At 41.5% G+C, this 25,754-nt stretch overlaps 1 protein-coding gene across 1 annotated transcript in view; it reads right to left on the bottom strand.

Annotated features, from left to right (window-relative positions):
• Window positions 1-3,815: 3,815 nt before the first annotated feature.
• The window catches only part of LOC101158621 (uncharacterized protein C9orf172-like), a 42,468-nt gene continuing 20,529 nt past the window's right edge, over window positions 3,816-25,754 (bottom strand). The window contains exon 2 of the mRNA XM_004075072.4: window positions 3,816-7,826. Coding sequence (XP_004075120.1) covers window positions 4,494-7,772 — 3,279 coding nt within the window. The 5' untranslated portion in view covers window positions 7,773-7,826 and the 3' untranslated portion in view covers window positions 3,816-4,493. The remainder of the gene's footprint in view (window positions 7,827-25,754) is intronic.

Genomic DNA, 25,754 nt, shown 5'->3' on the forward strand with positions numbered 1-25,754 from the left:
GGAATCTTACTTTAAAAAGTGATTAGTTATAGTTATTGCCCAAAAAGTAATTGAATTAGTAACTACTCCAGATACTTTCATAGCTAAAATACAGGAATAAATGTATTGTTTTTCCTCAGCTGCCCACAAACATGACAGCATTAAAATGTAATAATTTAATTAAAATGACACTTCTAGCTGGTATCGTTCTATGAAATTTTGTTAAGTTACAATAGAAAGACTGGATTGAAGTGTAAAAATTTAAATATTTTTTTATCAGAATGATCACACTGCACACTGCAACAAGCTATGTATAAATATTCACATGAACTTTACATAAACTAAAGGTAAACAATGTAAGTATCAATTTCTTTTGGTTATACTAATTTGTATTTAAATAAAGAAGATAGTTTCGATGACAACATTGTCTTGATGAAAATCAAGAAAAATATAAGATTAGGCATGCTGCTTCGCCTACCGGACTTAGCTCTTAGCTCCTAGCGGTACAAACATGGATGTGAGCAATATCCCGTCATGCATCACGCATACCCAAGATGCAGACACAGACAAATGAAATTGTTTTAACTGAATGGATTAACTGTATGATCATTTGAAGAGATGAGTCTTCAGTTTGGATTTGAACAGTGGCAGAGAGTCAGTATTGCGTATATCAGGAGGAAGATAATTCCATGGCTGGATTTATGGATTTATGGAAAAGGATTTATGCTAGAATAACAAGCAAACATATGTTTTCTATGCAACTTTAATTGTCACTTTAAAAGTTATAGTAAATAAATAATGAGTTATTTAACATTAAGGAGTAGTTACATTTATTTTTCAGTGCATTTAGTTACATGTATAAGTTATGATAAATATAATAATATAATATACCGTAATTAATACTGGGGTTCTGTCCTCTACTTTCATTTACTTCTACTCTCCTTCTCTTCTCTATTCTTGATCATTATTCATCATTTAGTTCTCCATGCCTCTGTTTGGTGCAGTGCGATTCATTTACTCTTTTCCTCTCCCCTCCGGGTGAGTGGGAGTGCTTCCAGATTCCGTTTGGCTCATCCGTGCTCCTGTACCTGGCCGTGTAACTCGTTTCTGGCTTGCCTCTACTACTGCTCCTACACCTGGCTGTGGATCCTGTCTCCGGCTCGACTCGCGCCCCTGACTGTCCCCCCAACTCCATCTGGATGAAGCTCGTCTGCTGGACTTTATATATGTAGTTGTAGAGTTAGATACGTTCATTCTTCTCTAAGAGTTGTGGTAAATCGCCTCTTCGTCCTGGGGGAGGATCCCTCCTTCATGTGGACACCACTGAGGTTTCTTCGTTTTTTCCGGAATCCGTTTTTTTGGGAGTTTTTCCTTACCGCGAAGGGGGGGTCTAAGGGCCGGGATGTCCAGTTTAGCTTAGTCAGTTTGTTAGTTCAATTTAATATTTTATGTATTCATCGAGACGACTGTTGTTGTGAATTTGGGCTATACAAATAAAATTGAATTGAATTATAACTGGCCATTTGAGGACAACCTGATGTGGCCCTCGGTGAAAATAAGGTTGACACCCCTGCCCTAGCCAATCATGATCTCAAATGGGACTGATTGAACCCTATCTATAAACTGTAAAGTAATTACAAACTAAATGTTTAGTTTGTTAAATAAAAATATCATTTTCTAAATTTAAACATTTAGTTTGCAAATTAATTATTTAGATATGACTTCAAGATTTATTTTCCAAACTAAATATTTATTTGTTGAATAAATATTTGTTAAATTAATATTTAATTGAAAAGCTGAATTCAATATTTAGCTTTTTGACTAAATGTTTAGTTTTGAGCTAAATATTTAGCTTTTTTACTAAATATTTAGCGTTTTAACTAAATATTTAGTTTGGAGCTAAATGTTTAATTCTTAATTGAATATTTAGCTAAAATGCAAAAGAACTTTCCTCTAATTTCTAATGTTAGTAACGCAGTTACACTTAAACAATGCTACTCCCAACACTGTTGTGGCCCCTAAAGTAAACTGCTTAAAGAAAGGAAGGATCCTGTGAATAATACTCTACATAGTTTCCTCACCATTATTACTCCAAACACAAATAGGTCAGCAAAAGTCAGACAATTAAAAAAAGAGACAGAAGTTAGTTCATAATCCATTTATTTGACATGATTAATAAAGAGACAGACAAGGGAAGTATAAAAAATATGGGTTACAGAATTTTCTTAATATTTTTGTGAGGTCTCTTACTTGTTCCATGTTACATGTTGTTAAAACTAATAACATTTGTTTTTTTTTATCTCACACAACATAGTTTGCACTTTCACAAGCCCATAGTTCAAGCACAGCTTAATATTTAGTGTTAAAATGAGGTTTGCTAAAATGGAATCACATGCAATCATCCAACTTCTCAGTCTATGTACAGCACTTCCACTCTGCTGGTAAAATGGAACTTGGTAAAACAGTTTTTTTGAACACATACACCTCAAACTTTGGAAGTATTTTTTATTAAAATTCTAAGGTTGGTCAATATCACAAGGTCATATTAAGATCATGTCACTAAAATGGATCTGTTGGTTTTTACCATCGATTTTTTCTGATATGTTCAGCAAGGTGTTTGACAGGCTCAGTCAAACTATTTTTTAAATCAGAGGCTAACATTTTAAAGCAAGAATGTATTCTGGCTAAAACAGACCATTTTTTATAATCTCATTGGTGTAGAGTTGAAAATTGAGACTTAAGCTCCGACTTACAAATGAGTTTGTGCCGTTTTAGCGCGGTTTGTGAATGTCTCATTGCTATTAGCAGAGCAGTATTCAACACTGCTTGAATTCCTTTTGAGCTCTTGTGAGACACATTGGATCCTAAAAAAGTCCTAACGTCTAGAATTTAAAGTGCCTGTGGAGTGTTTTGCCAGGACAACCCCTGCAGCCCATATCAGGTGACTCAACCTGTTCATGTCTGATGGGTATTAATAATGTTATTGTACATATTTTCTGCACTATAATGTGCACTTAGAAGCCTTCATTCTTTTCATAAAGCGACAGTGCGCCTTATTATCCGGAGCACCTTATATCCCTTGTGATATCTTAGATGACCCCACCCTTACATTGACGTGTTCTCCCTACCATGACAAAGGTGGACAAAGGTGGAAAGATTTCATGTAATCCATGGACACCAGTGAAGATCACAAATCATTGAAGAAAAAAGGTTCAGCGCACTGTCTAGTGGGTCTAGATGACCCAACTCCCAATGTTAAAGTGCCTGGGATAGCACAAGGGTTAAATTAAACACGGAGCTCAGTCAAGAGGTTTGGTTGGATGTTTTTGTGAATACGCTAATGCAGCTAACATGTAGCATTGTCAAAATGTGTTAGGAGTTAGCGTAGTCACAGTATCAGTCTGTTCTTTTAAGTGCTGCAAACAAGGTTTGGAAATAGAAATGGTTCCTATTTGAACAGCTAGCACTTTAAATGAGCACATCTGCTCTAAAAACCAGTGGGACTTTTGGGATGCCAAGTTAGAAAAAAAAAAATTGAATGACCAAAAAAAAACACATTAGGGAACATGCCTACATGATAATTATAAGATTAAGTGTTTCATAGGCAAGTAGATAATCTAGCTATAACTGAAAAAGACGTCATATATGAAATGAATCGAATGCCGTACAAATACACAATTTCTTTAAACAGTTATGAAGACTAGCATCCAGCTACAATTCCAAGCCTTTCACTCTCTGCTCTAAGGAAAATAACTCTTAGTTCTATCTTTAAATATATCTTTAAAAAAAAAGCAATTTTCAAATAAGTTGTGCATTTTGTTGGTATTATACCACTCTTTTTATTTTTTTGCACAATATAACTTTCACTATTCACAGTGTTTTAAACTGAGTACAGACCAGTTCCTACAGAGTCAGTGAAACTGGCATGACTTTTACTTTAATTTTAATGGCCCAGAAATTTCCCAAAACAGGCACAAGAACAATGACAAATCTTAGTGCATTGTTTGTTAACAATGCTAAATGTGAGCCTATTTAACACAGGTTAAAATAGCTTAATGCTTTTCCTTCATTTTTTAACCATCAGAACGTCTCACGACGATATTAACTACCACCAACATGCTATCTTAATTTGAAATATTTCTTTACATTTGAATAATATTATAGGATAGATATATCACATCTTACAGCACAAGCTAGTCTTTCCACGGGAATGTGAGACCTAAGTGATGAAACAGTTTTGCATAGAATATTCGTGTATAGCAAATAAAAAAACATATTTCCATAATGTTTTAGAAAAAAAGACATAAGAATTTGAAACACATATACCTCTCTGGCATTACCATTAACCCCTGCTCTCCCACCTAAAAAAAAAAATCAAAGATTTAAGGAAAATTAACTTAGTACTCACTAAAATAGATAACATTTAAACAGCCAAAAATGTATTGTGTATGTATGAAGGGTATTAATCTATTTCAATAAATATGCCTTTGTAACAAAAGGTGCAAAATGAGTTCCTAAATGATGTCATCAAGGAGATGTGGAGTGCCCACCCAGTCCAGTGTCCTGGGCTCTGAAGCAGCCATGATCATGCACATGAACTGTTTGCCAGTTCTCTTATCAATTGGATAAATAGTTGTGGGTGTAAACCTTCTGTTATTTTCCACAAACTCACAGAGCTGCTGATAAACCAGTGGGTATTCATGGCGTAGGAAAACCCCTCGAATCCTCAACTCACGTTGAATGTTGATGAAACAGATTTCTCGAGCCTTATGGCCTTCTTCTCCCTCTTTGTCGATATCTGCTGTTCCAGGAGGTGGAGTTAGGATCAATGTTTCCATGTCACTTTCTTTTTTGTGAACCTTTCTCTCTGGGCTAAAGGAAGCCAATGCAACTTTTGCATATTTTCTTACTGTTGGTGCTTGGTTTCTTGGTGATGGCCCATCAGGCAATTGGTCACCAACAGCAATGGATACATTCAAGATAAAACATTCATTTGGGTCATATTCTTTACCTGCCTCTTGCAGCTCTTTACAGTACTCTCCCAGATTTTCCCTAAAGCTTTCAAGTTCACGAAGGGAAAGGTATGTAGGAGACATGAGTAAACTATCCAAGCCACATTTCATGAATTTGTTAGAAGATGCAGGGTTTGGGAAACCAAGAAATAAAACTCCTCTACCTCGAGAAAGGTAGCCAACTTTGGCAATACGAGAGAAGGCTTTATGCACTTCAACAGTCTCTCTGCAATGCTTAATGATGTGACGGCATGTACTTCCAATTCTTCCATACAAGCAGCTTTCTTTGTGAATGTCCCAATCCTCTCTGCGACAGTTACGGGAGCAGTAGTAGGTGTAGCAACTGTGGCAGGATTTAAAATACAAACAAGCATTAAACAGGGTCTCTGTTCTCCGGCATTTGTTGTTAGAGCACATCATTGTATCATCCTCATCGGGGCTCTGATCTGGAGAACATTGGTCTGTACTTTTTATTGCATCACTTGAATTATCCATATCACAAAAAGCATCTGCATTCATTCGGATTGAAGTTGGTTGTTTGTCTAGTGGAGGTGGGTCATCCTGTGGCGCTTTTGAACATTTTCTGGACAAAGATACAGCTTCTTCCTCATCTATTAACTTCTTTAATTGGTCCAAAATATCCTCACTTGTCCGTCTACTTGGTGGCTTGTAGTCAGTCACAAGATCTGCCAGAAGCTCATCAAGCTGCTCAAGGCTTTGCTGAAGTGACCCATTGTCATGTAAGTTCTCTTTAGATGTTCTTTCAAAATCATGCCGAGACATTTCTGGACCTTCATTACTTCTGGAGTCAATAATATCCCAACTAGCAGACCGGCCTTCAACCTTATTAAGATTTCCAGTTTTAATATCATTGTCAGTGATCGTTATCTCAGGTGTGACAAACCAAAATTTACTAGCAGCAACTTTTGATGTCTCTGTTGGGCTTTTTTCTATTAATGAGTTATCAGACATTGATAAAGCCGCATAGCGTCTTGGTGAACTGGAAAGATTCACTACCACTGGTTGCGGTTTGTCATCTAGGGTTGTAGAAGGCTTCCTTGAGTCAAGAAGATCATCATAACTCTGACCTCTCTGAACAGGGATGGGTTGTTCCCTTTCAACACGAGAGTTGAGAATGTTGTCCCAAGACCTGGAGTAAGACTTAGAATCTGTACCTATTTTTTGAGGTTCTAAACATGGATTGGCATACCATGGCATGGATGTAGGATCTTGCTGGATTGGGGTTGGAGTTGCTTGAGATACGTAAGAGGCAGGATTGGTGGAATAACCAGATGCATCTGACCCATACCAGTCATCTGTCTGTGGTTGAATGACTCTAGCATGTCTACGGCCTTCAGTGTAGTATGCTCCTGCTGGTACATGGTGTTCTGGAAGCATTGCATACATGTTACTGGAATAAGTAAACCGTGGCGGTGCAGTATGAATTTGATAAGCTCTTGGGTCATCTGGATAAACTATTCTTGTTGGAGGTGTTCTTATGATGTATGGTCCTGGTTCATTTGCTGCATAGGGTTTGAGGTACCCTGGTTGTACAGAGTACGGATATGGTTCAGTTTCAGGGTAATATGATCTTGTAGGTACAGCATGCACCATGCGAGTCCTTGGATCTTGAACATAGTGCACTTTTGGAGAGTATGCTTGCCCTGGTGTGTAATTGTCATCATAAAAATAGGTATCACATTGTGGAGGAACAGGAGGAACATACCTTCCTGGGTCATCTGCATAAAAAAAATTTGTTGGCACATTGGGACTGGAGTGAGCTCTTCGTTCTCTACCATAATAGTCACCTGTAGAAGGCATTCTTTGTAATGGAAGCTCCATCTGCTGCAAGTAACTGTTTGGCATGCTGCGGGAATACTGATAGGCTTGCCTACTTTCTCTTTCCAAAGAGTCAGAAGGAGGAGGCGTTCTAGAGTAGGAAAAATGCCGTGGCACAGTCAGACTGCGACTCCCTATATTTTGCTGCCTCTGACAGGGTATGTCTATTGACTTGGTGGTCTTTTTCCGTCTTGACTGATGTAATGCCATGTCATCAGGCATGATGTCCACTCGACATCTAACATGAGGACTAGTTGCTGGTTTATTCAGTTCACCATATGAACATTTGTCAATAACACAGTGAGGTGAATTTCTGCTGCCATCAGCAGTTTGAGGTTGCAGCTTAATTGGGTGTACTTCAGGCATGTGAGCCCCTGCTGCGGAAAAAGATGCCTCCCTACGAGGTGATACTTCAGGTCTCCAGCGAGAGTCTTTCAGGGTCCTTTGAGACTCTCTCCCTTTCCTTCTTGAAGATGAAGACCCCTCAAATGAGACAGGAGTGAAGTTGGTCTGGACTCGAGGGGCACTTTTAGACCTGGTCCTTCTTTTATGATCAGGAACAACTACCTCACTGGCCATTTCTACAGTCATTGACTGAGGTGTCATCCTGTGACCGAAAATGTCCGGAGAAGAAAAGCGGTATCTCTGCTGACGCCCCAAGGAAGTCCATGCAACGTCTGGGTTGACCCCCTTTCTATCGACCTTTTGACTTGGAGACTCCATTAAACTCCTGTGTGATTTAAGGTCCTTCAACAACTTAAAGTCAAAGGTTTGGCAGTGCCTCTTGCTAACTTTGTGATTTCTATCATCCAGGATGCTACAATTTGTGGAATCACATTGTTTGGAGGCTTGCAGTGACTTGCAGTGTGAAAAAATTGGAATCGACTTTATATCCCGATGCACAGTTGATACTAGTATGTCAGGCGGGTCTGTACGTGTCATCTTAGAGTGGTTCTTTTATACTTCTCCATTAAATTGCTTTGATGTTGGTCTTACCTAAAGAAGCACACAGAGAATTTCCATTAGTGAAATGTATTGGAACAGTATTCTTGTGTGTATGTGTGTGCAGAGAGAGAGAGAGAGAGAGAAGAGAGAGAGAAGAGAGAGAGAGAGACAGAGAGACAGAAACAGAAACACATGCATTTTTTTAACATGTTTCTTCTTTGAGGTGATTTATTTAGTCACAAGCTACTAAAACGGCAGCCATCAGGTTGCTGAGGCAGTATTCCTGCTGGGTGTGTCCCTACCTTTCAGGTAAAAGTATTTAAGAACCCCAATTCACTTTGTAGCCATAATAAAAAAAGATCATTACTGTGTAGATTTCACATCTACAATTTCACTTGACTACATCAATCTTTCAGGGGCTAAGAGAAAATGAACATTTCTTTAAACAACAATTTGGGTAAATTAAAGTCTGAATCACAATCTGTAAATCAGTCTTGAATGTATAATGTGTGTAACAGGAGACATAGGAAGTCCTCTGTGACTTGAAAATCCTATATTTAGTAAACATATGAGTTGTCGGGCTGCCAGACTAAACTGGAACTTTGCTCTCGTACTGATACCTGATTTTTGATTGCTTTTTGATGTTAAAGAAGAAAACTGTAAAGCATAGCTGCATAACAGAGAGCTGACTTTATTTTTTGCTGTGTGTCCACAGGTGTGCGTGAGTGTGTGCCAGACTTTGTGATGTATACAAAACCTTATTTCCAATTGTTGACTCTTGTGATTGCCAAGTGTGCTTGAAAATTGTGGATGTCAGACTTCTATTTCGACTGTGATGGGTTGGTGGCACAATTGATCTGAATCTAAATGATTGTCAAATAACTGAAATGCACACAGACAGCCAAGGACGGTGATGTGCCAATATTTATTTTTCATCCACTGTAAATCCTACAGTTATCCACAACAATCCTAAATGTAGAAGAATTTGCTGAGCAGAAAGGCTTCATCAACTGGTTATGGGCCAAAATAAACAATCTGATTGAAGTTGTCATATCAGATCAACGCAATGGCCACAAGAGTTGAGTTGAAGAGCAATTAGTTGTGTGGACATACAGGTGACGTCCACACATTTTCCATTTTATTGTGTTTATGATGGTTATGCTGCTTTCAGACAGACGTATTTTCACATCGGAGCATTTAGCCAATCGCATTTTAGCTGTCCTTTGTTGCTAGGCAGGGTCAGAACTATAGAGGCCTTCTCAACCCGTTCTGAAGGGCTCCCTAATGCAAATTCAATGTCATACATTCACTCTCCTTCCACCAATCAGATTTTGAGTTGTTATCAACAGGGCCTTCTAGCAGGCTTAGGCAACGTCACAGTTTTCTGACCTTCTGATTGGACGTGCTCTCCAAACCTTAGGGGAAAGCAGAACAAAGCAGCAGGTGCGCAGGGAAACAGACTTCATAATGAAAAGGTAAAGAAAAACAAAGAAATCTTAAAAAGACTGATAGACTGTCATTTTTTTGGGCAAGCAAGAACTTTCATTTCGGGGACACGATGAAAGCGCTGGATCCAGCAACAGAGGAAACTACTTGGAGCTCCTTTCTCTCATTGCTGAGAGCAACACGGATTTACATTACGACCCATCCCGACTCCAATAAAGTGTTTAGTGTGACTCTAGGTATAATACAATACGAGCTGATCAGTGTAATTGCTAAACTGATAGAAGAAGAAATCAGAAGTGAAAAAAGCACCATTTGTCTCTCTGATGGTTGAATGAGACGACAGACGCAAGTAACGCTGGACAGCAGCGAGCGTGAGTGAGTGAAATGATAAATGTCATAATAAATAATATTCCAAATTTTTGAGGTTATTTTTAATGTTTTTTGCTGGCTGTGGTTGCATAACGAGATTTGTTTACTGTTTTGTTTATTCAGTTTATTGTGGCTGAAGGAATTTTCAATATGCAATGCAAAGCTTGTTTCTGCATCGTCAAATGGTTAATAAGGGGTTGAGTGATTCAGACGTAGCACTATAATACACGGTCCACCACTGATATACAGTACAGACCAAAGGTTTGGACACACCTTGTCATTCAAAGAGTTTTCTTTATTTTCATGACTATGAAAATTGTATAATCACACTGAAGGCATCAAAACTGTGATGGCAGCATACCCTGCCACACCCACAGACAAAATGGCGGTAACCTCCCCCCAGCATTGCACACTTTCTTTGTAATTTTATTATTTCAGTTTCTTTATTCTTAAATAAATGCACACATTTCTTTGAGTTCAATATATAAATGTATTCTGTTTTCGATATTTTTTTGTAGCACATGTCCATTTGTTTAGTTTACTTATTTTGGCTTTGTTTAATTATTGTCACCTGTTTTTTGAGTTGCCAGTTCTGAGGGTGCTACTGGTCCCTACGGGTGTGGCTGAGGTTCTGCTCCTGGAGCTGTGCTGTGAGGCATCGCCAAAAGAGGAAGTCAAGTCTTCACAGCCTTTAAATACTCCAGTCAGACAATCGGGAAGGCGCCATCTGCAGAAACCTCCAAGGGGAATAGACTTATTTAATATTTATGTTGGGCGGTTTTTGGCTGGGTCTGGCGGTTTTCAGATGACTTTTGGGCTGGAAAACTGTGACTCTATCTGGCAACACTGGCGCAAACTCTCTATGTCATCAGCGAGTTGCTCTCTGCCCCGCGGCACGTCAAGTTCCCGGCAGAAGATCACTCCAGACCGCGTGTGTCCTCCTGCTATCAGCTTTGCAGTTCTCGCCCGATAAGTACGAGCTCATTTAGGAAGCTGGTTTTGACGTGGTAAGCGCTTCGTACGGAGCCAGCAGATGAACAAACTAAAATAAAATTTAATTATTATAAAATACTCATTATTTTCCAAAGTCACAGGGAGCCACAACAAAAGGATGAAAGAGCCACATGTGGCTCCGGAGCCATGGGTTGCCGACCCCTGTACTAGGTCATAGGGCTGCATAGTGGCGCAGTGGTAAGCGCTCTTGCCTCACGGCATTAAAGCTGTTCAAATCCCGAAGACCTTACTGTGTGGAGTTTGCATGTTCTCCCCGTGCATGCGTGGGTTTTCTCCCGGGACTCTGGCTTCCTCCCACTGTCCACAAACATGCTTAATAGGTTATTTGGTTACTCTAAATTGACCCTAGGAGTAAATGTGACTACGTATGGGTGTGTGATTGTGGCCCTGCGACAGACTGGCGACCTATCCAAGGTGTACCCTTCCCCTACGCCCAACAGTAGCCAAGTTAAGCTCCGGTGACCTTAAAGGGATAAAACGGGCTTAGAAAATGGATGGATACTAGGTCATCATTTCATCAGAGCTGAAAGTAAGCCAAGACAGTACAGAAGAAAATATTATTGAGATAAAGAATACAGTATATTAAAAGGTGAAATGTTAGTGCTTTAGGATGAGTTATTAGCTGCTATGAAACTAGCTGTGGTAAATGAAGCTGACGTTATGTCTATTTCTTCCCCCTTTTTGCCAGTGCCACACACTCTTCTCCTCCATCTCCCTAGCGCTCCTCTTCCTCTCTAAGCCCTGGCTTTTGTGCTCTGGGGCAGCTGACTATAAGATCTCTCACCCCTGCCACTTATTCATCTTTAATCCCTCTGGGGAGGGCATTATTGTTTATTATCAACACGAATCCAGGCTGAGCAGCTTCGGAATATGTGCAGCAATGGCCAGAGCATCCCAGAAAATAGTGTGCAAATCCTCACTTAAGCACTGCAGTTAGGTACTGTTATCAATTAGTCTCAGTGAATTAGCCCCAATTCCTAATTAAATTGTAAATAAAATATCTACTTGCACACACAATATCCTTATTTAACATTCAGTCCTGCTTTTTAAAACTGTAATTCACACAACTATGTATTTTTTTAACCCTTAGTGGTCTCTGCCCTCACCATTGCAGTTATGAATCACATCTGTCATTGACAATGACTTAGGAGTGATGGAGCCATTAACTGCCTTTAATATTGTTTTCATTCAAAATTTAACCTGCAGCTCAAAAAGGTTATAAGCTTTGAAATTTTTGGTTTAAAACAAGCGTAAGAATTATGATACATAACTGTGACACACCTTGGATTAAATCCTTGAACGTTTTTAGATAGTTTATGGGACTTTCACCTGTTTTTTAAGTCATTCTTCATATTCTATGCTTTTATTGGATGTATACATTTTTATTGCATCTTTACACTTTTGATTTTTGCTATAAAGCATAAAAACAGTTTGATCTCAATTTTAGTGATTTTTGCATTAAAAAAAAGACTAAAAAAAAAAAAAGACTAAATTTACTAGTCGGAATTTTTTGTACTGTTCCAGGTTTGCCTTGGGACTATTATGTAGTATGATGAAAAAAAGTCAGAGATGGATATATGAAGCCACCCATCTTCTTCCACTTGGAAATATGAAGCATTGTCACAAAAAGTACTTTAAAGATAAAATATTACAACAAATTGGAAAGTTGTAAAAATCACCCCAAACTACCAAGGATTAATCTCTAAAAAAGTAGTTATTTTTTTCACTAAACCTAAGAGCCAGCTCTCCCCTCATCATCATCAACACAGTCCTGCCCACGTTTATGGATTCATTTGAACTAAAAGACCTCAACTAAAATGTGAATTGTTCTTTATTCAAATATACTGTCCAACATGACCCAAAGGGATTCCACTAAACATAATTATTTATGTTGATTTGTTTAAGATTTATTTGTATATTATTACCAGCATAGACTACTATAGACTTTATATGACCTGCATTTGAATTCAAGCAGCATGCAGAGCTTTCTTAGTGTTCATTGACCCAATATAATGCAAACATTGGAGCTGTTAGTCAGGGGTCAAATAACTGGGTCTTTCCAGCCTCAGAGAACCAAAACACTGTTATTCAGGTTCCTTGAATACTGAGCCACTGAGGCTCTGGTTTGCTTGAGTCTTGAGCTAATTTGACCATAAATAAAATTTGCTGCATTTTCTTCCTTGATTAAAATCATTGTGCAGATGACTGCAATCTTCCAGTAGCTACTTTATTTCACCCTTTAAATTTAAAGTATTTCAAGTACCTGATTAATTTGAGGACATTTCTGATGTTTCATAGAGACTATGCATGAGTAAACTGTGTGTACCAAACAAGACAAGGAATAAACTAAGTTATTGATACATTAACCCTGTAAATTCCACTACATCAAAGAATTGACAGAAAATTATTTTTTTTGCATGAATTGGCTTTTTAAAATAATTTGATTAAATCCACTACATAATTCCAAAATCATTTTTTTCATTAGACATTATCAATTATGAAGTTTTGATAACGACAATGTTACTTTAAGATGTAGCAATATTGACGTGTGTGTGAATTTATCCACTGTCAGAAGTCAGAACTCCGTCTTCCCCTGGTAACCGGCGGGAGCCGTCCCTAGATTTCTGGCCACACTACATCTCCCAGCAACCCCAACGCACACTTCCTGGATGCCACATACCTGTCTCTCATTCACACAATCAAGCACAGCCTACTTAAACACTTCACTTCCCTGAGCTGTTTGTGCCACTCTGCCTTCCTTACTGAGTGTTATATTTGAACTTAATCGTCTGTTTCCTGACCCTGTATCTGCTTCTATTTGCCTGTTGGCCTGTTTTTTTTTGACGCCTCGCGTCGAAATCTATTCGACCAATGAGAATGGCGCTTTTGCACACGTGTCTGGAGCTTCTGAAGTTACAGTAAAACACAACTTGGGGGAGCTCAAACACAAAACTGCCTTGCTGAGCACACATACCAGCGAAGAAGATAGACGCCAAGTAGCGTCTACACTGCTGCGAAGAAATAATGACGGACATTCTACAATATCCCCGAACCAAGCACCAGTTGGAGCTACTGGTGCTTGAAATATTCATGTTTTCTTTGTATTATTCTGACAAGCGCGTAAATACTTGCTCTCTTCTTCTGAGTGAAAAGCGACTTTAAGAAGCGTAAAGTTGCGCAGCGCCACCTTGTGTACAGGAGTATTTCTGTTTCACATTAAGCGCCATCTAATGTCAGGGAAGGAAATTGCATGTTCGCTCGGCTCATCGTCAGTGGAAATCGCCTGGGTGTGAACACAAAAAACGTGGCGAAAAACGCTGGCGAATAACGCCTGGCGAATATTCGTCCCGGTGTGTACGGGCCTTAAATGGGCTTCATACTGGCCATTGTTATAAATCAAGAATCCTAAAAGACAAAAAGTCATAGAATTCAATAGCTGATTGCTAAACTAAACTAAACAGACTGAACTAAACTGGGCATTCCTGCCCTTAGACCAGGGGTCGGCAACCTTTTTTACTCAAAGAGCCATTTTGGGGCCGCCCCTAATAAAAAAGAAAGCACCCGGAGCCACAACCCGTTTTGATATCATTATATGTATTATGCATGTATATATTATTCAAAGGTGCTCATTACGTCGATCGCGATCGACCGGTCGATCTTCAATGACATAAGTAGATCTCGGGCCAGAAAAGATTTTAAAAAAAAATTACTTCTCAATCCACCAGCCAATCAAAATCCTCACTGAGAAGTACGGGACTTGATTGACATGTAGATTGGCCAATCGGACATCGTCTGAAGCATACGTCGCTGCAAATGGACATTATGTTCTTTAAAGGATGATACCGCGGCTGCGTGTGGGCGGAGCTACTGGTTCTGGTCTGTTTGCTGCATGGAGCAATGTGTTTATCAATGCATGGTAGACACTGAGAATGTGGAGAGATCAGGTTTATTATTTTGAAGAGTTCTACTTGGTAATCATGTTTCCATGTTTGGGTTCATAAAATCATCCCAGAGAAAGTCTCTGCTTCAACTCCCGCAGGGAAAGCTGCATCTCAATCTGACGCCCGTGTTTTAATCTCTCTGACAGAGTTTGAAGCCAAAGCACCTCCTCTGCCTCTCCACCTGCTTTTCCTCTCTACCTGTTCACCTGTTCACATCCTCTGCAGCTGAGATTCGTTTCCCCGCGCTCCTCAGTGTGTCCCACACAGAGAGCGCAAAATACGGTCATCATAGGTTGACGCGATAGTCAGGGCGCTCCAGCGCCGCACAAGGATGAAAGAGCCGGACGCAGGTTGTAGCGGGGACAGAGCGGGTTAAGCAAATGAATGGAAGAAGGCGGCCCGCTGAAGAAATATTCAATATTGTACACATTTTATTATTGGTCAGAACTATCTTTTATTTAGAAAAATCTTTTATTTTGTCAGTCCAGTACGAAAAGAAAACATCAACAAAAGCTGTGTTGGGCGGTTTTTGGCTGGGTCTGGCGGTTTTCAGATGACTTTTGGGCTGGAAAACTGTGACTCTATCTGGCAACATTGGCGCAAACTCTCTGTCATCAGCGAATTGCTCTCACGTCAAGTTCCCGGCAGAAGATCGGAGTGTTTATTGAAGCCGCCCCGCGTGCCTCTCCCTGCTATCAGCTCTGCAGTTCTCGAGCTCATTACGAAGCTATTTTTTACGTGGCACTCGCTTCGTGCGGAGCCAGCAGCACCTTTGAAATGGCATGAAAAATGAAAAAACTAAAATAAAATTTAATTATTATAAAATACTCATTATTTTCCAAAGTCACAGGGAGCCACAACAGATGGATGAAAGAGCCACATGTGGCTCCGGAGCCATGGGTTGCCGACCCCTGCCTTAGACCCTCCTTATAACTTGCAATACATGAACACAAAAAAAACCTAAATACATCATTTCCATTTAACTGCAAAAGTTTTATTTAAATAAAAGTCAATATAACTACAATTATCCTCCAAATAACCCTAGTCTGCGTAGGAGGCGGGTGTCTAAAGGTGTACTTCAATTGGTCAAATTCATAAAGGGCTCAAATTAATTTGTTTAATACTTCAAGTTGCCATAAGATTGTTTTTGCATATGTGGAAACATTAAAGGTAACCATTTATCGCAATTTAGGCTGCCTTTTGTAATCCGCTGATATCTTGCTGATGATTAATTTGCAATTTATTGTGTAGGCCTAAGCAGGGGTTATACACATTCTTATCTGAGAAGCACAGAGCTGTAGCTTTTTAGGACAGTTAATACTGACCAATAAGAGGATAAAGTCATTTGCCACAGTCTCCCCCACCAAAGATTTAAAAGTCCTAAGGTCTGGAAAAAAGATCAGCTGAGTATGTCCTGCAACAGCTGTTTGACCTTTTTCTCACTCGAATCACATTTACGTGCTTGGTGTTTTTTTGTCTGCACACCTGATACCTGTGCAGAGACTGCTCAACAGCAAAGAACAGACACTTTTCACTGAGACAAGAGGGAGGAGAAGAGGACAAGCAGACAACAGTGGGGAAATAAACTTGATACAGACAATTGTGGAAGGCACTGTAACATCATCAGTAACTTGGGAGGAAACATGTTACAAACCATGGGGAAAAAGACGGTTTCAGGGAAAGTAACCTCTAGATAAGAATATGAGGAGACTTTTGTGATAAAAATCCTGGTTGAATGGGTAATTTCCCACGGAACACCTGACCATCTCCGGCACACTGGTTGAAAAACACTGGTATAAAGTAGACTATTCACAATACCTGTAACGCCAAACCTTGTTTGCAACACGTTGATCATTCCAGATTTGGAGGACAGTTTCTAAGTACATTTTACTTGTCCTGAAACCAAATCTACAAAAACAAGAGAAAATAATGCTTGGAAATAGCTTAAAAATACCAAACATCCCTGGAGTTTTATTGGTATCTCTTGTAACAGTAGGGACATTTGTTTTAACGAACAAAATATTAAAATAATTATTTTTAGCAATGAAATGTGTGCCCTACAACATGCATGCAACCCTGTTACTATAACCTTTTCAGCATGATAGAAAAAGAATATAACAGAATCTCACTCTTTGACATCATCAAAGAGTTTTCCAACAGAATAGGTAGAGCAAAGGGACCTCCTCTCTTTTATTTTTCATAGTTTTACTACATAGTAAACCTAGATTAAATGTCTCACTTTAACCCATGCAACCCTGTTACCTATTTAGTCAGAATAAGAAAAGTATTTTTTCTTATTTATATAAGTAAAATGTTCCTTTTGGTGAATAGTAACAGCTCGCTAAACAGCTCACTTCTACTTCTGAGAGAAAGCTGATTTTAGTACATGATTGCAACCCTGTTACCTGCTAAAATCGGTAACAGGTTTGCATCAAGTTTAGTACGGTTATCGTCAAATATATCATGTAATAAAAATTGCACAGTTGATCAGTAAGCTGAGCTAATCAAACTTTCAACAGTTTTTACTTTTCATGATTTTGAAGCCCAAATGTCCTCCAATTCATGAATGACTCATGTAACCAACAGCCTGATACCACTAAAACAAACATTACTCCCAAACTCCCAACCTTGTTTATAAAACACGGTCTGACATTGTACAGCTTAGCCGTGTTAGCATATTCACAATACTATTTAAACTTGTTTGGAACTCGTAAAAAGAAAAAAGAAAAACTGAAATTTTGACCTAGCACCATGTACCTCTCAAAATCCCTTTGACAGCAGTAAGCACTATTAGTCCAAAAATAAGGCACTCTGGATTGTAGGACGTGTTGTTGTAAGACTTTTAACTGTGCCTTATAGTGTTGATAATACAGTATATCAAGTTGACTGGCCTCTTGCTCATTTGCAGCACTGTAATCCACACAAAGGTTCAAAAGCCATCATGGGGCAAAGTGCTGAATTGTTTCTCTGAGCTGAGAAACAAACTTAAAGTTTGCTTCAGTAACCATACATTTGAGCCATGTTTATTTTTTTCAAGGCAAAATGTCTGCTGCTATATTCAACCTTATTTGAGTTTTTTTTTACTGCCATTTCTTACAACTGTTGATATGACCTTCTGGCCAAGTCCCCTTTGTGAAAGGGGACTAAAGAATCCCCTTCATGCCTGTCTCATGAAGTGATATGTATTCTGGTCTGAATGAGCTCAATCTCAGATTTTAACGAGTTTCTGCAATGCTATGAAATATTTAAGGTACAGAAAATAAACCATTGAAGAAACTGCATGGACACAAACACAACCACAACAGAAGTGCTGTACAGGATTTTCATGTGCTTAAACTAATACTATCTGACAAACAGAGTCAGTGTGACTGTAACAGTTCCTTCAGAACGCAGTTTGGCTGATTCTTTCCAGGGACAAATGGGTGAAACTGTTGCATGCTATCACTCCTATGTCTACTTCAGCACCAGCGTCTGACCAGTACAGACTAAGGGCCTACTCGTATCACAGGATTTGGGGCATGCCATGTCGACAGAACCACAGGGGGTTGATTGCTTGCCATCCGTGACTCCACTCATCCATCCATCCATCCATTTTCCCAACCCACTTAATCCCTTAAAGGGTCACTGGATCACTGGAGCCTATGCCAGCAACTGTCAGGTGAAGGCGGGGCACTCTCTGGATGGTTTGCCAGTCCTCTGCAGGGCTACACAATCATACATTTTCAAGTAAGGACAATTTAGAATCATCAGTTAACCTTAGAACTATATTTTTGGACTGTAGGAGGACCCTGGAGAGACCCACTCATGCACAGGGAGAACATGCAAACTCCACAAAGAAAGGGATTCGAATGGAGTGAGGCACAAGTGCTAACCGCTACACCACAGCGTTGTGAACTCTGATTGGCCATAAAAACCATCACAGCTTGCACCGACAACCCCACTATGTTCTTGAGTCCAGGAGGAGCTGGTGCAATGGCAGACATGTGCAAAGCGAGCCAGCACCCAGTGCAGAGGAACAATATTCCATATTCAGATAACAATTATCAAAATTCAGATCACTAAAGATGAATTAAATCTTTGTATTTGTTGTATCTTTATCTGAAGACTTCCTGGACTGCTTGTGTCTTTTTAGACAAGCGTTATTATGTTTTATCTAGTGATTGGGAAACAGCATTGTAACAGGTGTGTAACTTTAACATTTATACTGATAAAACTTATTGGAATTTGGCTTAGATTTTTACTGCTTTGGATTTTGTCTGTTACCCTCAGATTTGTTTTGGTTCAAATGCTGATCAACTATGTGTGAAAAACAATCATGTGAGTGATCACTGCTTAATCCCATTCAATGTGGCTTTTTCCATATTATCTCCATCAAACCAAAAATCCTTTTAACCTAGTATATAAATAATCTTGTCCTATTCTCAGATCCTCAAATGCTAATATAATCAAAGCCTGAGTGCCGCACTGTTCCTAAGGGCTTCATGACTAAGGTTTTAGATGTTAAAGTAAAGAGTTTTTCTGTTAGTCAGCATTCAGCCTTCAGAGTCCTCTGTCTGTTTCCCTGATCTCCAGATCCTGTGGAGGATTTTCAAGATTGCAGGTTTGGTTCCCGCCCTACCCTCCCATGTGCCAAAGTGTCCCTGGGTAAGACAGTGACCCACTCATTGCTCCTGGTGGTTATAGGTAGGTGCCAGTGTTCAGTAGCAGACCCACAATTGGTGTGTGTGTGTGATTAGTATCGATTCAAAATGCTGTCAGGACAATCTTCATTTAATTATTTACAAGAGTCAGACATCCTCTAGCATCTGACTCTTGTTTTCCACTTCTCCGTCCGCTAGTTGGCAGCAGAGGACACGGAGCCCCTTTGAGCAGCTCTACACCGAACAAAACATCAAGAGTACCTCAGCTAGAGGCAGCTTGTTTTCTTGTTATGATACATGCACTACTTAGTTTTTACTTAGGATGGGCACAGAACTGAAAATCGGTGCCATTCTGCTGCCAGTAACACATAAAAACGTGGGTTGATGTGCTTTTTAGCTGGCACAGATAAGAACGAGTGAAGCACTGCAGCTGTGCTTGTTTTTTGAATTACTGGACATTAGAAGCAGATCACTTGAAACTTTCTTTCGAATCATGCTACTTTAACATGTGTTCAATAATTCAGCATATTCTTGAATGCAGTTTTAGCATATGGTGTTCACACTGGACTGTCACAACCTGTTCCTAACGCATGTACTCACAGTTGGAAGTGGCAAAGTAGGAAATGTTGAAGTGGTACAAATCCTGTGAATCTTGCTCCAGGCTTTTTCTTTGCCAGCTCTATTCCGATATATGAAAGGCTTGGTGTCATAAAATTGTTTCCGGGCACAAACCACATTTATTAATTTCTTCTTCATGATCAATTTTCAAATGATTGACACTTCCGTGAATTAAAAAGGATGCTACTTCACTACCAAATCCGAGTCCCACATTGGTCAAAGTTTAACCTGGTTTGACTTGCAATACCTGTTCAAGGGCTGTGCATTTTGTACGTAGGACCAGAAAACAGACTTAAATGTTTTGAACACAGAAGCCAAAAACGTACATATATGTGCGTTTACATAGACTTTTCTTTGGAAGTGGTTGCTTGAACGCGTGTTGCAGAGGCTAGTGTGACCGTAGCACAGGGGTGGCAATTCATGAGCAAGAGTTTTATTTGGAGCTAACACGAATCACCCACATCACTCCTGTCTTATCTATCTTCAAAGGGTTTCAATTAATTTCTGCTTTATTTAAAATTTGTTTTTTCATGTTTAATACAATTAGCTTGTTCTACAATGATGGATGAAATAAGACCAACTTATATCATTGACCTTCTTTTCTCTTACTACTCAGCATAATCATTCAGATCTACAGATCAGGAGCACAAACCATACCTAACCCCAGTCTAAAGGTGGTTGCATGCCATTCATGGAGCACCGTTCCCATGTCTCTCAGCTTGGTTGATTTAGTCGAGTTTTAAAAATCCAGTCCATACACATTTATTCATATCAGTTCACAGATAAGAGTAAAGTGTTGAAGCTGTAGCTGCCAATAATAGCTCAAGATGCAACAAAGCAAATTACATTGACACTTTTTCCTTTTAATTGTGATATTCTAAAAGATATAATTTAGGATTCCATACTTTCTAGGGCATCAGACAGTCCTTTTTCTGATTTGCAGGTAAGACAGACCAAATATCCAGTAGATTTGCTCATGGTGCTGACAAATTACCAAATGCTGCCTAACTATTTAGGCTAACTTCCCAGAGTTTTATACCTACAGCTTCTAGTTCTCCTTTTTCTATGTTGTGGATCAATTGCCAAAAACTAACAGCCTTTTGTGGATGATAAAGAAGGGGGCGTGGTTACCCTGTTCTCTGATTGGTTGGCGGTGTGAGCAATCCAAGAGCTAGCTCAAGCACTGCATTGATGTCAATTGTTAAGCAACATACTCCCAGGGCTGCTTGTGGGAACCATTTGCAGGATGAGGTTACTATGGAGATGATCCTTGATTGGTAAGCGGTGAGAAAGGCCACAAAGGGAGAGTGATCAGGGGAGTGATATGCAGAGCACAGAGGACCAAAGCTTGTGCCACGTGTGTGCAGATCAGGCCCACGAGGCTGTAGCACATGCTAAGGAGGTGACTGGGCCTGGAAGGAAGGCAAGGCAGCAAATTGGGGGGGGCATTTAACGCTCCCTGCAGATTTAGTTTAAATGGAGATTTACAAAAACCACCGTTGAATAAGTGTTTTCAATAAAAGCACTGAAATACAAAAAAACAAAACAGAATTATTTAAAAAAAAGAATTGTAAATGTGCTGTTAATAATAAAAGGCATTTCGAGTATGTGAGTCTTCAGCTTTGATTTACAATCAAGCAAACCTGTGATGGAAGGCAATATGGAAAAGGAAAGAATTCCCAAGCTTTGGAATGGACACAGAAAACCTGTTCCAGCTGCTGCTGATCATCCACCTGTAGGACTCAGTTTGATTTTTAAAAATGTTATGAATTGACAAAGATAAAAAAGGGCAATAAAAATAAATACCCTAAAAATAAAAAGTGACAGGTAGTAATCGTACATTAGTATGTGCCTAGCTAACCTTTTGTTATGTTTTTAATTTTTAATTCTTGTTTAATTGTTTGTATCCTTTTTTATGTTTTATCATTGTATTATGTATTTTACTTTTTTTTTTTTTTTTAACTTGTCCTGTCCAACAGCTAGGCAAACAGATGAGAGCTGAGGGCCTCTTGTGTTGGACATATTTTATTTTAACAAGAGGGGTTATTCATCTTCAGACAAACCAAAGGTATGTCTGTATAAACCCCTTTTGTAATTGAGGCCAAACTTTATTAATTTCAATCATGTTTGAAAATCTTTGGTGTTGGACCGGACGGAAAAGGAAAGAGGGGAAGAAGAGAGAGGGACGTTAGAGAGAGGGGGGGGTAGGAGGGTGATAATAGGAGGGGAAGGGGGGTAAGACCATGAAGCAGCATAGAGCAGGCAGGTTTACTGGTTGTTTATCGTTACGGTACGGTTCAAATGTAGTACAAAAAGGGCGGGGCCTGTTCACACACACTCAAATATTATCAACACACCTGCTAGCCGCAAAAATGTCCACATGTCAACATGCACACAAAACAGATAGTGTTCACGAACGCATACCTATGCCTTTAAACCAACTAGTGTGAAATCTTTCATTCATTCAATCATGCAAACTATTAGTGCAAAGGTGAGCTAACACCTGTGCTCAGGTGAGTGTTTATGTTCTTCTAAAATGGATGGTGGAATGTGAAAAGAAGGAGGAGGAGCCCCAGCCACCCCCACACCCATACCCCCGCCGCAGCAGCAGCGGCAGCCGGAATTCCCCCAACACCACACGGGAACAGGCAGGGAACAACCGCCCCCCGGGCGACCAAGACCGCCACCCAGGCCAGGGCCAGCAGGACCGCCGCGAGGCCCCCAGAGCCAGAGAGCAGGGAGGCGCAGAGGGAAAGAGAGCGCCGCCCCAGCCCAGCCAGGAAAGCAGCCCCCCGCCGCGCCGGAAGAGCCCAATGCAGGGCCCCACCGGAGAGGGACGCCCACAGCCCCAGACGAGCACCCCACCACCACCCAGGAGTTCCGGGCATCCCCCCGCCCCGACCCCAGGTACGAGCCAGGACCCCCCAAGGGAGACCCGCTCCGCACTCCAGGCAGCCACCCACCCGGCCCACGGTTGGTCCAGGTAGGAGCAAGGCAGGGGCCCGCCGCCCCCGCCCAGGAGGGGGGAACCCCGGGGAAAAAAGGGCGGCCCACAAGGGATGTTATAAATATGGCCCGACCAGGCTCGGCCATGTTGGAAGTTTGGCGGGGCCCAGCGCCCAGGGGCAAGGACCAGGACCCACCCCCCAGGGACACGAACACCCCCGGCTCAGGTGTAATATGAACCCCCCCACCGCGCAGAGAGAGCACCGCCGGGCCCAGGGAGCCGGCACCCAAGGGACACGGCCGCCATCGCCAAGGGGCCCACACCCCCCACCAGGGAAGGGGTAGGGGACAGATGGACCCAGGTCCCACCTTCCTTGTAAAATGTGTGTGCGTGTATGGGTGTTTGAAAGGGTGTTTGTGTGCATGTGTGTGTGTTTATGTTAGAATGTATATATTGAAGGGGGAGGGGTGTGTGTACTAAGGGGGGTGCAGTTAAAATTGGCGAGTAGGGCACTAAGGGGACATCTCCTGATTACTCACAGTGATGTCCCCTCACCCTCCACACCAAGGGGCCCTAAATGTCTAAGGTGCGGTTAAAATTGGCGGGTAGGGTGCCAGGAGGACATCTGCTGCTTGCTTGCAGTGATGTCCAAGCACCCCCCCTACCAAGGACCCTACATGTCTAAGGTGCAAATAAAACCGAAAGAGGGGGGGCCCACTCCATACGGCAACCATAGGAGGGGGGCCACTCCCAAGTAGCCCCCCCCAAAGGCGCATCGCAGGCTAGACCCCCCACCCCCTCACCCTAATATGAGGTTATATAAGGAAGGGGGTAAGTTGGGGACAGCTGGTAGACTGTCCCCCGGTGGTCAAACAGCCGTCCCCCAGCCCACCCCCAGCAAAGGGGCCAGGGCCACCCAGCCCAGGGGCCCACCCCCGGAGGCGCCGACACCCCAGGCCCGGCACCACCCACCCCACACAGAGAGAGAGGAGCCAGAAAGCGTCGCCCCCCCCCCCCCGGAGCAAGCCCAGGCCCCCACCCCCAGACGCCGGCCCTAGAAGAGCTCTGGTCAGGCCTCGACGGGACCGAGGAGGCCAACCGGCCGAGGCAACCACTGATTGCCTCAGCGGAGACCCCGACCCGCTAGCCCCCCCGACCCGTACTAATAATGGCCCCCCCTCCCCCCCAGAACGCCCCCCCACAGGACAGGGCCGACAAGCCCCCCACCCCACCCCACCCCAGACCCCGCAGCCGAAGCGGGTGACACCCAGAGCGACCGGGGGCCCCGAGAGGGTTGTCCCGTCCCGTCCCAGAGCCAGGGAAGGGCCGATCCCAGCCCCAGGTGCAGATGGGCAGCCCATCCGGCGCCGCTGGGCCCCCCCCACCCGAGCAGGGCCCCCCGCCAACCCCCCCCAGCACAGGCAAAGGGACCACCCCCCCAAGCCAAGCCAGACCACCACCCCACCCCCCCACCACGCACCCCCACACCCAAGCCCAGAGGACCACGCAGCGCCCCAGCCCGCCCCACCCAGGCACCGGACCCGACCCCCCGACCAACGGAGCCCCCCACCGCCCCCGCCAGGCACCGGAAGCCCCGACCCCCACCCCAAACCACGGCAGAAGGGCAAGGAGCAGCGACGACCAAGCCCTCCACCCCCTAAGTCATGGAGTCAACCACAGGAGACCAGAGAGACTGAATTCTTTCAAAGTTACTTGAGCTTTGGGCTGACATTTTTTCCAAGCTGATATGATCAAACAGCAGATTTCTGTGTTGACTTATGTTTATATTTTTCTTGTTTTTCCAATTTATTAAAATAGTTTTTTTGGCAATACAAAGAGTTATGAAAATGATAGATGCTAATCCTTCTTCTATATCGATGGCACTCATGTCACCAAGCACACAAAGTGACGGTGAGGCAGTGATTGAAACCTTAAGCCAGACTGATAAATCGGCACATACCTGCTGCCAGAGAGCCTGGACAGGAGTGCAGAACCACAGTGCATGCATGTAGCTGTCGGGTAGATTATTATCACAGTGCTCGCAAATGTCTGAGTTACTGAGACCCATCTTGAACATCCTCTGTCCAGTGTAGTAAATTCTGTGAAGAGTTTTGAGATGGATTAGCTGCAGATTTGGACTTTTTGTCAGTTTAAAGGTGTTTAGACAAAGTTCTGACCAGAAGCTTTCATCTGTGCTGATGCTCAAATCTGCATCCCATTTTGTTGTTGGAAGGGCAATATTGTTGTCTAAATTACATAAAAGTTTGTATATTTTGGAGAGAGTTCTATTCGTTGAAAAATTAATCAGAGTGGTAACTACATCTGGTAGCTTTAAATCGTCGTCTTTAATTTTATACTTTTTAGTAATACTTGATTTAAGTTGCTGATATTCCAAGAAGTTATTTATTCCATGTTTGTCTTGAAGTTCCTGGGGTATGTATTTTACTTTTAACCAACTGTGGCTGCCTGTTGGCCAGGATTCCCTTGCAAAAGAGGTTTGTAATCTCAATGGGACCATCCTGGTTAAATAAAGGTATGGGGGAACAAATGTAATGGTTTGACCTCATGCAAAGCACTTTGGACCTCCCTGGATGGTGGTGGAAGGTGCTCTAGAAACTGTCATGTGATGTGCTTTTATTGTTTAAGAACAAGTACAGATACACAATGGTGTGTTGGGAATTAAATGGAATCAAATATTTGTTTCTACTTGACAAATGTGCGTTGGATATTTCCATTTGTGTTTGTTACTATGTTTATTGTAATCTATATGTGTAGTTATATGTGTTTTTATGGGAATCTGAAACTGAATTTTAGTCTTTAATACGGTGGCTGAGAGGTGCTTACATTGGAGATACAACAACAACAAATCTCAGTACAAATGATCAAATCCTGAAACATTCCAGCAAATCACGGAACAACTGACCAAATCCAGAAACACAACAATGACAGCGGAGACACGGCTTCTAACCGAAAAGGACGTAATAAAAAAACAACTGTGTATGAT

The sequence above is a fragment of the Oryzias latipes genome, chromosome 12 (genome assembly GCF_002234675.1).
Source record: "Oryzias latipes chromosome 12, ASM223467v1".
NCBI lineage: Eukaryota > Metazoa > Chordata > Actinopteri > Beloniformes > Adrianichthyidae > Oryzias > Oryzias latipes.